Source organism: Myxocyprinus asiaticus, chromosome 28 (assembly GCF_019703515.2).
Source record: "Myxocyprinus asiaticus isolate MX2 ecotype Aquarium Trade chromosome 28, UBuf_Myxa_2, whole genome shotgun sequence".
In the NCBI taxonomy this organism is placed as follows: Eukaryota; Metazoa; Chordata; class Actinopteri; order Cypriniformes; family Catostomidae; genus Myxocyprinus; species Myxocyprinus asiaticus.
Genome location: NC_059371.1, coordinates 1,777,501 through 1,792,090, shown reverse-complemented (window position 1 = coordinate 1,792,090; position 14,590 = coordinate 1,777,501). Strand labels below are relative to the sequence as shown.

Genomic DNA, 14,590 nt, shown 5'->3' with positions numbered 1-14,590 from the left:
TGAGATGAGGACTCTAAACAAATCAGTAACCTTATAAAAGCTGTTTTATTCTACATGGGGCAGGGGTCCCCTCATGGGGGCTGCCATGTTAGAATCACATGACCAGCTGAATATTGTTCACATAATCTCAGTAACTGTCTTGTTATTGGACACTTTCCCTCATGGATTAAATCATGGATGATTGTGAATAGTGAATTTCTACAATGGTGTCTGTAACTCAAAACTATTGATTTTGAATTATGCTGCATCCACACCACTAGGTGTCACTGTAAGTCCAAGATCACACCTTTAAAAGTCTACTTCAGGTCAAAAGCCTAGTTCTGTGAGACTCACCCATTTCATTATTATCCCAATCTTCCTTTACCCTTTACCTTTCCAGAATAGAATTGACTTGTATTAAGCCATCTTAATTATACTTCTTTTCATTATAAAAATTTCATAAAATGTTGGTCCCATCTTCAGTTTCGACCAATGAATGCACACACAAACAGCAATTTCTAGCAGTGAAAACCTGCTTATGCTGAACATATAGAAATGTAGGCACAATACATGACTTTCCCAGGCCTGGAAATGACTATTTAATTTCCCTGATATTAGTTTTCCACGACCATGGGAACCCTGCAAATGTCACAAATGAGTACATACAGGTATAAATGACACACAATGATGCAGGCAAACTCCCCATCCTCCTCCAGCTTTATTGATAGTTTAAAATTACATTTCTATGTTCTAGGACTTCAGTTACAACTTCCTTCTGACTTAAAAACTGAGTACAAGCAAATGATATTCTTACAGTAGTCCAAGTGATATTGTACAAAAATAAAATTTTATTTCTGTGAAAACATTCTTTTTGCAAATTGTCACTAAATCCACAAGTCTCTCTATTGGTCTGTTTAATTTCAGGTAGAAAGGACTAAAATTACTTCCACTATTTTTACATTTCAGAATTATCAAGCAATGTTGGCAAACACAACTTTTTAGAAAATGTCAAACAAAATAAAAAAGAAATAAGAAAATCACAATTAATGATTTCTCTCAATTAATCTAGAATATACCAATATAACATTTCATGAGTTTCCACACTCTGTACAGTGAACTGCAGGTGGGGACCAGAATGAGGTGGACTTCCTTTGCTGGAAATGGTTCTGTCCGTCATACCCTCTTTAAATCCAGCTTGCACTTGTCTCCATATAACCACAAAAAATAAATCAAAGAAACATCAGAACTCAGCCTCCCCTGACTTCTCTCTCACATCTTATCTGAGATTCACATGGGTGAGCTTAAAGTTCCGATGTGGCACGTGACGTCCCAGTAACCGATCTTTCACCAGCGGCACGGAAAGGGGTCTTTTAACAAAGTGTCATACATTACACCTCTACCTAAAGAAACATTTTGTTTTGAATGCATAATGATTTTGACCCCTTTTCTTCATTATTAAGAAGGAAAAACGAAACTGAAAGAAGCTCACTGGCCCGGGAGCAGCCTCTGTGTGCCAATGTTTGGCCAATGAAGAGGATTCAGAGAAACAAAACAACCATCAATCAAGAAAGGAGGGGCGACAGAGGAAACGGGGTTAAGTGGAAGCTTCGATGGTGCATTCTCTGGCCAGGTGACCGGTCTTGCCACAGTTGTAGCAGTTCACCTCCGTCGCCTTGCTGCACTGTACCGCCACGTGCCCGATCTCACCACACCTGCGGGACAAAGTTTTCACATTTCAATTCCTTTACAACTCAGTTGACACTTGACATTGCGTTCTGCTAACGCATAAGGGAGTGTCCTTCTACATGACCTAGTTGAAACCTCTCTAGAATAATGCCAATTCTAATATTGTCTATGGTGTTTGAGCCCCGCCCTTTTAGGCTGTCCGCTATAAAAGCAGGCACGCAAACACCATTCCTCAGAATTTTCTGACTTAGGGACAAAGAGTACAGCGATCGCACGAGATGCTCACACTTTTTCAATAAGGGATTTCCCACTTCAAAGCCGACACATAATGCACAATCGCTTCCCAATGGTGAGTGGTGCATTATATTATGTATGAACATACAAAGATTGCAAAAGAGTACAGCGCTCGCTGCACATGCACGAGATGCTCACACTGTCAATAAAGGGCTTTCCCACTTTAAAACCCACACATTAAGTGCAACCGCTTCCCAATGGTGAGCGGCGCATTATATCATGTTATGAACATACCAATTTGCCCTCTGTCCCTTTATGCGAACACGTGGCGAGCTCTTACTGGCATTCCGACTGGCAGCTAAAAACGATCGAACATGGTTACACGATCCAATTTGCACATCGGCCGCCCCCTTTCCATGGTGTTCTGTCTTCTACAGTTCCGTCCAAAGATGCACCGGTGTTACGAGCCAAAATACACAATCTTCTCGCAAAGAACGTGATAGAGGTTGTTTCATATGAATTAATAAGCCTACTATCCCGCGGCGTGAATGACGGGCAAGTCCTCACGGACATGTCAGAGCTAGTGTTTACAACGATCAAGCACAATCTGTGGTCGCGCACAGACTGCGACACACACAGCGGGATTTACACCCATTATTTCCTCGTTCTGGAGAAGGACGGCAGGCTTCAGCCCATTCTAGTTCTGAGACACTTGAATCGTACACTCGCGAGATGCCCATTCAAAATGTAAACTCAGAAACAGATCTTATCGCACATCCATCCTCAGGAATGATTTATGTCAATAGATTTTCATGTACCAATTGCACCACGTTACAGGCAGCTTTTCAGATTCACGTTCAAGGGAACTGCGTATCAATTTAAAGTCCTTCATTTCAGTCTGTCTCTGGCTCCCCGCACATTCACGAAATTTATCGATGTGGCGCTAGCCCCATTGAAAATTAATGGTGTGTGTGTTTTGAACTACCTCAGCGAGTGGTTATTACTAGCCAATCAGAGGCATTACTGAACTAACACAAAGACTTGCGGCTTTGCCATATGGAAAATCTGGTCTAATGTCAATTGGGCAAAAGCACACATTTCCCCAGCCAGTAAATCTTTTTAGGAGTTCATGCGTGCACACCTTATAAACGAGCATGTACAGACCATTCTTCGGTGTCTGTTTCAGTTCAAACTGAAAAAACATTACTACTGAATTCATTTCATTTTCTTGCGCATCGCAGTGCCTCACCACTGTCTGGCTGCTCTAGCACCATGGACAGCGCCAGCCTTCTTCCAACAGGGTGTTATGCTGGGTCAAGTTTTCAGAAGTGCTGGCCACAAATGCATCCAACACAGGTTGGGGCACGGTGTGTAATGGACGACCGACTTTCGACACCTGGACAGGTGTGAAACGGCCGTGACATGTCAACCGTCAAGAGCTACTGGCTGTCTTTCTAGCTTTGAGAGCTTTTCATTCCGATATTGTGAATCATCACATTCTGATTCGTTCAGACAACACAACAGTAGTGGCTTATGTATGTCGCCATGACGCGCTGGCCCACGTATGGCTGGCAAAACACAAGTATGCGTTTCCCTCGATGCGCCTCCATTCTGTCATCAGCAAAGTCCGAGTGGACATGGAAACAGTTCTATTAACTGTGCCGAAATGGCCCAATCAATCCTGGTTTCTGGACATGGTAGAAATACTGGACGGGCCTCCATGGGAAATACCGCTGAAGAAAGATCTTCTCTCTCAAACACAAGGCACAGTATGGCATCCCCAGCCAGAGCTGCGAAGCCTAAACGTGTGGTCTTTGAACGGAGCATAGCGGACGAGCCAGAACTGGCTCGGTTGGTTATGAACACCATATTACAGGCTAGAGTGCTGTCCACGAGAAGCCTTTACACACTGAAATGGAATGTGTTCACTAATTGGTACTTTTCACACAGCAAAGACCCAGTGAACTGCCCCATATCAGAAATTCCTTAATTTCTTAAATGCAATCAGACGCAGGGCTCACTCCGTCTATGCTCAAAGTTTATGTGCCAATTATATCTGCATATCACGCACCTGAAACCGGCACCTCTATAGGAAAACATGATTTAATCATAATTCCTAGGGGGTGGGGCAGCTAAATCTCCCTCACCCGGCTACAGCCCGACTTGGTCCAAAAAGTGCTCGCGGGGCCTCCCTTCGAGCCTCTGGACGATGTTGAATTGCGTGTGCTTTCTCTTAAGACCGCATCACTGCTGGCTTTGGCCTCAGTAATACGGGTTGATGATTTGCAAGCACTGTCAGTTGACAATTCATGCCTGGAATTTGGTCTGGGTCTTTCAAAACCACTGTCAAACCAGAAGAGGCTTTGTGCCTGATGTTATAACCACACACTTCAGAGCACAGGTGGTTCACCTTCAAGAATTTTTCCCTCCTCCATTTAATTCGGATGAGGAACAGTCCTTGCATTTGTTATGCCCTTTGCGAGCCCTACAAACACACGTAGAGCGCACACGCTAGTTCAGACTATCTGACCAACTCTTTGTGTGCTATGGAGGATGCACAAAGAAATGTTTGTCTCCAAGCAAAGACTTTCTCACTGGATCATTGCTACGGTCACCCTGGCTTATGAGTCGCAGAGTGCGAATTGCCCAATTGGTGTAAAAGTACACTCAACTAGAGGCATGGCCTCTTCATGGGCATGGACAAACAGTGTGTCCTTACAAGACATATGTTTTCCAGCAAGGTGGTCTTCTCATAACACATTTGCAAGGCTTTACAACCCAGACGTAACATCTCTCTCAAAACAAGTCATCTCTGTCTAGACCACTTGCTAATTTATTGGCCAAATATATACTTATGCCCCTCTTTTTAAGTACAGGCTCCCTGTCACTTTACACAACCGCCTGCATTCGGACCGTTGTGTTCCCATAAAGTCACAAGCACTTTTGTTATAAATAAAAATTCCTTCCCATCTGGGTTCGTGAAGGGGTTAATTCATACTATATGATTATAGTTCATACATCCATTGTGAGTGTTCCCCTCCTGGCCCAACATGAGTCACCCACTTGCGGAATACTCATGTCGGTCATAATGTTTCCTCTCTGAAAGGTTATGTCGTGTAGTACGGTGTGATAGGAATCTGTTCCCCATATGCGTTAGCAGAATGCAATGTCAAGTGTACCGAGTCATAAGGGAACGTCTCGGTTATGTACGAAACCTCGGTTACCTGAGACAAAGGGAATGAGACATTGCAAATGCTGGCCGCACTACAAGACTCAGAGTTCTTTGAGGTGCGAGCGATGCGCTCTTTGTCCCTCATTATGGTGTTTGCGCACCAGCTTTTACAGCGGACAGCTTCACGCCTAAAAGGGTGGGGCTCAAACACCATAGCCAATATTAGAATTGGTGTTATTGTAGAAAGATTTCAACTAGGTCGTGTAGAAGGACACTCCCATATGCGTTAGCAGAAAGCAATGTCTTGTTCCCTTCGTCTCATGGTACCGAGGTTACGTACGTAACAAAGACGTTTTCTGCTGCATTCGAACCCTCCATCATGCAAACTGCTCAGCACTTCACTGTATTAAAGGAATAGTTCATCAAAATGGACAATTCTTTGATTATTTTCTCACCCTCATGTCATTCCCAAACTCATATGCTGTTATCTTCTGTCAACAGTTTTCCCACCCTTTTTCACCAATGAACTCCATGACATTTCAAGGTGTTTGTGGTTACTGGATACTGATTTTTAAGAATAATTTTGATTCAGGCCAATTTGCAAATGAATCATTTTGGCTGATTTGTGAACCGTTTCATCTAATTCATTGAAAACAACGATTCACTGACAAACCAGAGATCACTATAGCTTGCGAGCACATTTTACTCTACACAATCTCTACAAAAGCTAAATATTTAGCCAATGAAATATTTTAGAACAGAGAAAAACTACTAAAATGTGTATTCACTATAGAAATTACTTTTGAGATTGTATTAATTTCCATGTATTATCCAGGCCAGGAAAACACAATTTTTAAATTCCCTGATCCTTTTGTGTTTCACAGTAGAAAGCAAGTCAGACAGTTTTGGAACAACATGAGAGCAAGTTAATAATTTTTGGGTGAACCATTTATTTTGCTTTTGTGCCATGATGAGGGAGAGTGGCATTGGTGACTTACCGGTAACATTTCACCTTGTCACATAATTTCTGGATGTGTCCAAAGCCGCCACAGGAGTAGCACTTCTGCTCGTTGGCATGGTCGCAGTCGCGCGCCACATGACCGGCTTTGCCGCAGTTGTAGCAGCACTGCTCTCTTTCCTTTTTGGGCTCTTTGCAGTCTCTGGAAATATGGCCACTCCTGTGGCAGTTGTAGCATGCTGCGTTTCAACACAGGAACAAGAGATTTAGGAAGCAACTTTACAGTGCAGACTGATTTTGATGTTGCCGTTTAAATAGGTGCAAAAAGGGTCAAGTGTCTCACCATCCTCTGTCTGTTCACAATCCCTGGCAATGTGCCCTTGCTCACCACACCGGTAGCAGAAGAGATCTAGAGAGAGAGCGTCTCAGTTCAAGCACTGCTTCAACACAAAGGCAGTCTGTTTGTATAACTCAATTAGTCGTACCCTTTCCTCGCCCCCGGCCCCTGCCACGACCACGACTAGCGTTGGGACAGTTCTTGATCCAGTGTCCGGAGCGGCCACATCCAAAGCACTCGTTGGTACTCATGTCCATTATCTGTACAGGTCAAAGTAAAAACTCCTGTCATAAATCCACAGTGTGTGCTCACTCAAAGAATGCAAAGTCTTTAAACTCACAATGCTTTTTAGGTCAATATTGTGATGCGTTTTTTTTTTTTTTTTTTATTAAATTATTTTAAAAAAAAAATACATCAAAAATGCAATTCCCACAAAACAAGTACTTTAATACACCTCTACTACAATGAACGTTTTCAAATACTAAGATTAAAGTTATTTTAATATTTCTTTCTAGGGTTTAAAGTAAAAAATGTGGTGTAACCGAGCAGAGGCCTCTTTTAAACCTTTCTGACTGCATGTTATGTTTATTTAAACTCAATTATCATTGCCATATCTTTATCTATATTTTGACATTTTATAAAAAAAGGCACATTTTGTTCAGGTCATGTGGTGTAACCTTGAGAAAACTTCTTAAAGGGATTGTTCACCAAAAAATTAAAATTCTCTCATCATTTTCTCACCGTCATGCCATCCCAGATGTGTATGACTTTCTTTCTTCAGTAGAACACAAATGAAGATTTTTAGAAGAATATTTCAGCTCTCTAAGTCCATACAATGCAAGTGAATGGTGACCAAAATTTTGAAGCTCCGAAAATCACAAATCAGAATTAAAGTAATAAATACAACTCCAGTGGTTTAATCCATGTCTTCAGAAGTGATATAATAGGTGTGGGTGAGAAAGATCAATATTTAAGTCCTTTTTACTATAAATTCTCCTCCCTGCTCAGTCAATCTCCATTTTAACTTTCACTTTCACATTCTTCTCCTTATGTTTTTGGTGATTCACATTCTTTATGCATATCACACCCTACTGGACAGGGAGAAGAACTGCTAGTCAAAAATGGACTTAAATATTGATCTGTTTCTCACCCACTCACTTCTGAAGATATGGATTTAACCATTGGAGTCAAATGGATTACTTTTATGCTGCTTTTAGAAGTGTCAACATTTTGGCACCCATTCACTTGCATTGTATGGACATATAGAGCTGAAATATTATTCTAAAAATCTTCATTTGTGTTCTGCAGAAGAAAGAAAATCATACACATCTGAGATGGCATGAGGGTGAGTAAATGATGAGATAATTTTCATTTTTGGGTGAACTATCCCTGTAATATTCCCGACTATGAATATATTCAAGACATATATATGTCTTAAATTATATCTCTATGTTTTTCAGCCTACTGACAATATTCAATATATATCTCAATAATTATGTATTTGCTCTGAAATGGCTTGTTTTTTTTTTTTTTTTTTTTTTTTAATCAGAGGAACCATCATTTCATCCAAACAGCCACTGTAGCGAAATAGATTCAATATTTTAAAGACATTAAATAAAAATCTAATAATTTGTTTTTCATTAAATAAATGCAAGGGAGAATGAAATTCAATCATTTTTTATATTTATATTTCACACACAATAATAATACATGTAGATTAATGAAAAGCATTATTTACCTTTAAATGTTTTTACTGTGCAAAGCGACTTATTTTTGAAACCCCAGTTGAACGTTGCATAATACTAAACTATTACTGGGAAACGTCAGGTTGATTATTATAATATAATGCTGAATTATTATTATTAAACTGATTATTAGATTTGTGTTATACAAAAGTAATATATTTCTGTCCTGTTTACTTCATCGCCACCTGGGGCTTTTATTTTGACACAGAAAGGGCTGTCGTATTTACTTCATCTTCACCTGGGGCGTGAATGCTTGAACGTGCATTACTTTGATTTCACAATGCACGTGAACTGATCCGAGTCTGAGAGCGCTGCCATGCGCGTGCACACAGTTCAGCGCTTCAATAGTTTGTTCAGAATCACACACAGACCATGTTTATCTGTCTTTAAATCACAGCCTTTTGTGGATTAATAATCACATATGACCAACTCGCCATTTTGATGTTATTTTGATTAATTGTGCAGCCCTGAAGGATTGTGAAATTAGTTTACTTATGCACTCTTTATGAAACTTAATGGCCAAAAGAAAGCATATTAAAATCATCACGATATCAGTCAATTTTGCATCGCCAGCAAAATTCTCGATTATATAATTAACATTTGATATATCGCCCAGCCCTACTTCTGATTCAAAACTTCATGATATTTGTATAAAAATAACAATAAAAAAAACTTCTTTTTTTTTTTACATAGAAAATATGTTTGAAAACTAAGCAGTGTACACTCATTCATGAAAAGTACTTTAATACCTTTTACTTCATGGTTACGCCACATTTTTAAGATTTCTAATTTTTAGCACTCCGGACAACCTTTTTGTCAATTACACTCTTATTAATTTACTTTTCAACCAATACATTTCTATGACTTTTCCAGTCGTTCATGTGGACTGAATAGGATTGAATTTTTGAAAATCATTTTATAAAGAATGCACTCACAAAAAGCACTTTCTAACTGATGAAATTTTTTGGAACTCAAACAACTTAAAGAATAGATTTTTCTCTATAGCCATGTCTATGATTTAAAGGGATAGTACCACCCACAAATTAACATTTATCATTTATTCACCCACATGCCATCCCAGTTGTGTATGACTTTCTTTATTCTACAGAACACAAACAAAGATTTTTAGAATAGTATCTCAGCTCTGTAGTGAATGATGACCAAAACTTTAAAGCTCCAAAAAGCACAAAGTTAGCATAAAAGTAATCCATCAAACTCCAGTGGTTTAATCCATGTTTTCTGAAGTGATCGGTTTTGGTTTTGAGTGAGAATAGACAAAAAAATGTAACTCCTTTTTCGCTGTACATCATGACAGCTCCTTGGTGATCATGATTTCAAGCTTGATTACACTTCTAAAGCCATCTAGCACTCTGTGCATGCGTCAAGTACTAGAAAGTGTAATCGAGATTGAAATCATGATCGTGCCTAGAGACTGCAATGGTAAGATGTACAGTGTAAAAGGAGTTATATTTTGGTCTATTCTCACCCAAAACCAACTAGATCACTTCAAAAGACATTGATTAAACCACTGGAGTTTGATGGATAACTTTTATGCTGCATTTATGTGCTTTAGAATTCTGGTCACCATTCACTTGTATTGTGAGGACCTACAGAGCTGAAATATTCTTCTAAAAATCTTAATTTGTGTTCAGCAGAAGAAAGAAAGTCATACACATCTGGGATGACATGAGGGTGAATAAACGATGAGAGAATTTACATTTTTCACGAACTGCCCTTTATGATTTTATTATTAGACTCAGTCCACGACTGAGTCGGAAACCTGTAAAAACTTTAAAAATATTTTAGCCTATATCAATAACAATGTTATTATACCTTATATCTGCAGTTTTTCTTTATTCATTCACAGTCCACTTTAAGACTTCATTCACGTACAGAAACACACTTGTGACTGTATTTCAGTAACCTATGTTAGACTTCATGTCTCTGGGACAGTCAATTCAATGTCACATGGGTGGTGTCATCGAGACTGACAATAGAGAACCATTATGTGTATTGACCTAAATGATCTAACATTCATTAAATGTCTTGTGGTTTCATATGGAGGATCAGCTGTAGATGGGGAAAAATGCACATGACACGTGTGTATCTTAGCATGCTACTGCTTAAGCAACACTGTATCTAACAGGGTTAACACTGGAAAAACAATTGCATGAACATGTAAATGCATTCTAACAGTAATGATTTATGAAGACTAAAACAGCTACACGGTGTTTTAATCGTTCTAGTGATCTATAATCTCATATATTCAGCCAATGGGAAGGCAGTACATTAGTGTTATTGCTCTCATTAAGCATGCACCAGCTTGCATACCATATCAACTTAATAATACACATGTATATGTTTGCGTGTATATAGATCATTTGACACACGGTGCATGCGCTACAGGTCACGTGAAGCTGAGCACTGGGCCTTGTCACACACAGCCACATACAAACAGACAAAGACCCAATTTATCACTCTTGTGTTGTGATATGTTTGTACATGAGATCGTGTGAGTTTTAAATGTAGATTTGCACGTACACGTGCAATGCTGTGAGTTTCCCGCGCATGCAACGCTGCAGCAGGCCTCAACTAACTCAACAAAAACTCACCGCACACGCACGAGCACTGCACTCAAATCAAACAAACAAACAGAACACTAAACATTTAACACATCGTACGGTTAATGTGAATAAAATCCGCTCACATCGTGCGTTTTTGGTTAATAGAGTGTGTACTCACCTACAGAGGAACACTAGCCTGTTAGCTGTGACTCACTGCTGTTTACTCCGCCCTGCAGCTCTGCGCATGACGCCCCTGAGCGACAGCTACAGTAGCCAATAAGAGATCACGATGTTCAGCGGGTCAGCAAATAAAAAGTGAATAACCAGAGACACCACCCCCCTGTTTTGTCCAATCACGAGTAGAGAAGAGACACAGTCCCGCCCACTAAAGAGCGCTTTTTGATGTTTGGGTGTGTGGATGTACTTGGAATGAAACGCTAACGTACTATGGAGTCAGAATGATCTCAAAAAGAATATACCAAATGACACAATTCAGAAATGCACAGCACGGTTCACATTCACAGTCCGATTCATAAATCCAAAATACAACTCATTAATACACAACTGAGCACAAATATTTCCCCAATAGATCTTATTCACGCTAGCGGCTAATAGAAATGAGAATGAGGCTGTGCAGGATAGACTTACATTATCTTCAGTTGGCTGTACTGCAGATTAAAGTGTTTTTGGATCGTTCCGCGGACATAACATTGATAAAATATCTGTCCAAGAACATTCAGTTAATAAAGAACTCCAGACAACATGAGTTGTGGAAAATCAGATGTGATGTAGGAGCTTTGAACAGCTTTATACTGTTCATGCCACTGATGAGACAGTAAGTCTATCCCTCACAGCCTCGTTTTCATTTCAAAGATGGCGCTAGTGTGAATAAGGTATTTTGCCATTAGCTTCAGAAATACTTCTCACTTAAATAAATCCAAAACGTTTTTACAATACGTATCTATGAAGTTGTTGAATTAATTAGCATTAAAAGATTTTTGAATCTGTGTGTGGCTATTTTTTTCAATGTTTATTTAATCTGTAAATCAGACATACATCATATATGTCACATTGGATATTGAAGAGTGAAACATAGTTCATATAAGTACAACAAAACTATATACATAAGGGGTATACAGTACATATTACAATTAAACTAACATAGCTTCACAAATCTTCAGTCTTCTTTGCTTTTTGATTCTTCACATTTTTCAAAGTTTTCAAATAAAGTCTAATTTCTGTCTTAAAGAGAGCAAAATTTGTGTATATAATATTTTCCATAAATAATAAGTACATTCTTTGAAAGTTGTGTTTTGATCAAAAATTTAATAAATATCTTTACGACATAAACTCTTCTGTCTGTTGATCTGTAAAAGAAATCCAAAATATTTTTGTATAAATACATTCATAAAACAAATGAAATATAGTTTCTTCTGATATTTTACAAAACACACACTTCAATATCAACCTTACATTTTAGTAGCACCTGCCTTACAGGATATATAAGATTAATTATTTTAAAAGAATCTTCCCTTACTTTATTGATAATAGAATATTTTTGGGTGACATTCCATACTACTTTCCAATCAATATGGTCATATCTAGAATTGCAATTTAGTACCATAGACACCATTTACTTGTATTAATCTCATGAGACCGCTTTGAATTGCATCAAAAACTATTGCATAGTCTTTAACTGTCACTGGAATGCCATATGTTTGAAGGAACCCTGAATAGGAGAACAATTGACCATCATCCTTTAATAGTTGTATTACCAGGATTAAACCATTTTCAAACAACTTTTTAATAAACAAAGATTTATTCTTGTATTTGATATCTTTATTGTTCCAAATAAGGCACTGATGGGGAGAAAATTATGCTTATATATATAAGCAGCCAAGGTAATAGGGCTTGTCTATAAAAAAGGGGTAATTTAACTGGGATGTGTTCAATGCCAAAATTGCATTTCAGTTGAAAATCAATACCACCAACCATTTCAAATATGAGATTTGGCAAAATATACCATATTTTATTCTTAGTGTGCAGTGTTGGGTGTAATGTATTACTAAGTAATTAATTACTGTAATTAAATTACTTTTTCATTGAAAAAAGTTAATTTTTACAAATTTTCAGTAATTTACTTCTGATGTAATTGTGTTAAATATACTGTAATCTATAGAAAAATTCTATATAAAACAATAGTGAATTTTAAATAGAAATGTAATGTCTAATGTTAAAATGTATATTTTCTAATTTAATGCTGCACCCTTAAATTCTTTGCCCAGATCATGAATCATTTATTTGATTTGATATGATTTATTTGGAAGAGTTAAAAGAACAATTTCATGTCTATCCTTGTATCTTTCATCTGGTTGAGGTTGATAAAGGTTTTAGAAAGTAACTAGTAATAAGTAATGCAATTACTTTTCAGACAGAGTAATTAGTACAGTAATTTAATTACACTGTAGAAGATATAATTAGTAGTTAGTAATCTATTACTTTTTTAGAGTAACTTACCCAACACTGCTAATGTGTGGCTATTTTGAGACTTTTCTGCCAGGTTTCAATTCACAAATTGCCTTTTATTTTTATTTTTTTTATTTATTTATTTTTTTGAGGAAGTCCTCTTTCGCCAATCGCATTGAGCTTTTAATCCACCAATCATAACACGCCTTGCTGAACTCTGGTGGATTTTGGTTTCCCATTAACATAGTTACTCATTCATTCCTATGAGAAAAACAGGGACAAATATCCAATAGATTTGTCTGTTTTAACAATGAAAAACATGAGGAAAAGGTTTTGTGTGGTTTTTTGCACTTCAGACAAAGCCAGAAAAACCCGGAACTAATTTTTTTTATTGCCTGTCAATCGACAAATATAGAAGCATAAAGAAGAGCACTGTGAATCGAAACCTGGCAGGAAAGTCTCAAAATAGCCACACACAAAATCAAAGCGATCCACACACATGTGACGACTTGCAAATGCGATTCAACAATCAATAAATAAATTTAACAACATTCACAAATGTTTTGATGCAAAATAATTCAAGAACTTGATAGATAAGTGTGGAGGTGATGGCGTGGTCGAGCGCCCGTCTGGGGAGAGAGAAAGCGGTAAGGACACCCACCTGAGATGAATTGTTAATTAATGTTTCTATGTGCACAGTGAGAGTCAGGGGAGATAAGAGACGGCCCAGTCCACAGAAAGAGGGAGAGTGGCACACACCAGAGACTGCATGTCTGTTTCATGGAGAGTGTTTACGCTGAAAAGCAAGATCCTGTGTGTTTATGCTGAAAATCAATATTTTGATTTCATTTATGCTGAAAAGTGATTTCTGTTTTGTTTGTAATTAACATGACTCACGTGGAAACCGGCTCCCGCTTCCTCCTTTATCTGCCCCAAACACGAACCTTTGCCACAATATGTATTTGTAAAAACGTTTTAAATTTATTTAAGTGAGAAGTATTTATCTGGGCAATTGGGGAAATATTTGTGCTCTGACTTGTGTATTTATGAATAGTATTTTGGGTTTATGAATCAGATTTTGTGAATGTGAATTGTGCTGTGCATTTCTGAATTGTATTTTGTAAATAATTATTTTTGAGATCATTCTGGCTCTGTAGCGTACTGCTTACAAGTCAAGTTATTTATTCTAGATAGATAGATCTGTTCTCACCCACACCTATCATATCACTTCTGAAGATAAGGATTAAACTACTGCAGTCGTATGGATTACTTTTATGATGTTTTTTTGTGCTTTTTGAAGCTTTAAATTTTGGACTACATTAACTTGTATTGTAAGGACCTACAGAGCTGAAATATTCTTCTAAAAATCTTCATTGTGTTCTGTAGAAGAAAGAAAGTCATACACATCTGGGATGGCATAAGGGTGAGTAAATGATGAGAGAATTTTCA

At 38.0% G+C, this 14,590-nt stretch overlaps 1 protein-coding gene across 1 annotated transcript; it reads right to left on the bottom strand.

Moving 5' to 3' along the window:
* Nucleotides 1-667: 667 nt before the first annotated feature.
* Nucleotides 668-10,928, bottom strand: LOC127419572 (CCHC-type zinc finger nucleic acid binding protein-like). Its single transcript, XM_051661094.1, has 5 exons — nucleotides 10,854-10,928; nucleotides 6,515-6,626; nucleotides 6,373-6,438; nucleotides 6,070-6,268; nucleotides 668-1,691 (listed from the first exon to the last, which is right to left on the bottom strand). The coding sequence occupies exons 2-5, from the start codon at nucleotides 6,621-6,623 to the stop codon at nucleotides 1,574-1,576; spliced, it is 492 nt and encodes a 163-aa protein (XP_051517054.1). The 5' UTR covers nucleotides 6,624-6,626; nucleotides 10,854-10,928; the 3' UTR covers nucleotides 668-1,573.
* Nucleotides 10,929-14,590: the final 3,662 nt, after the last annotated feature.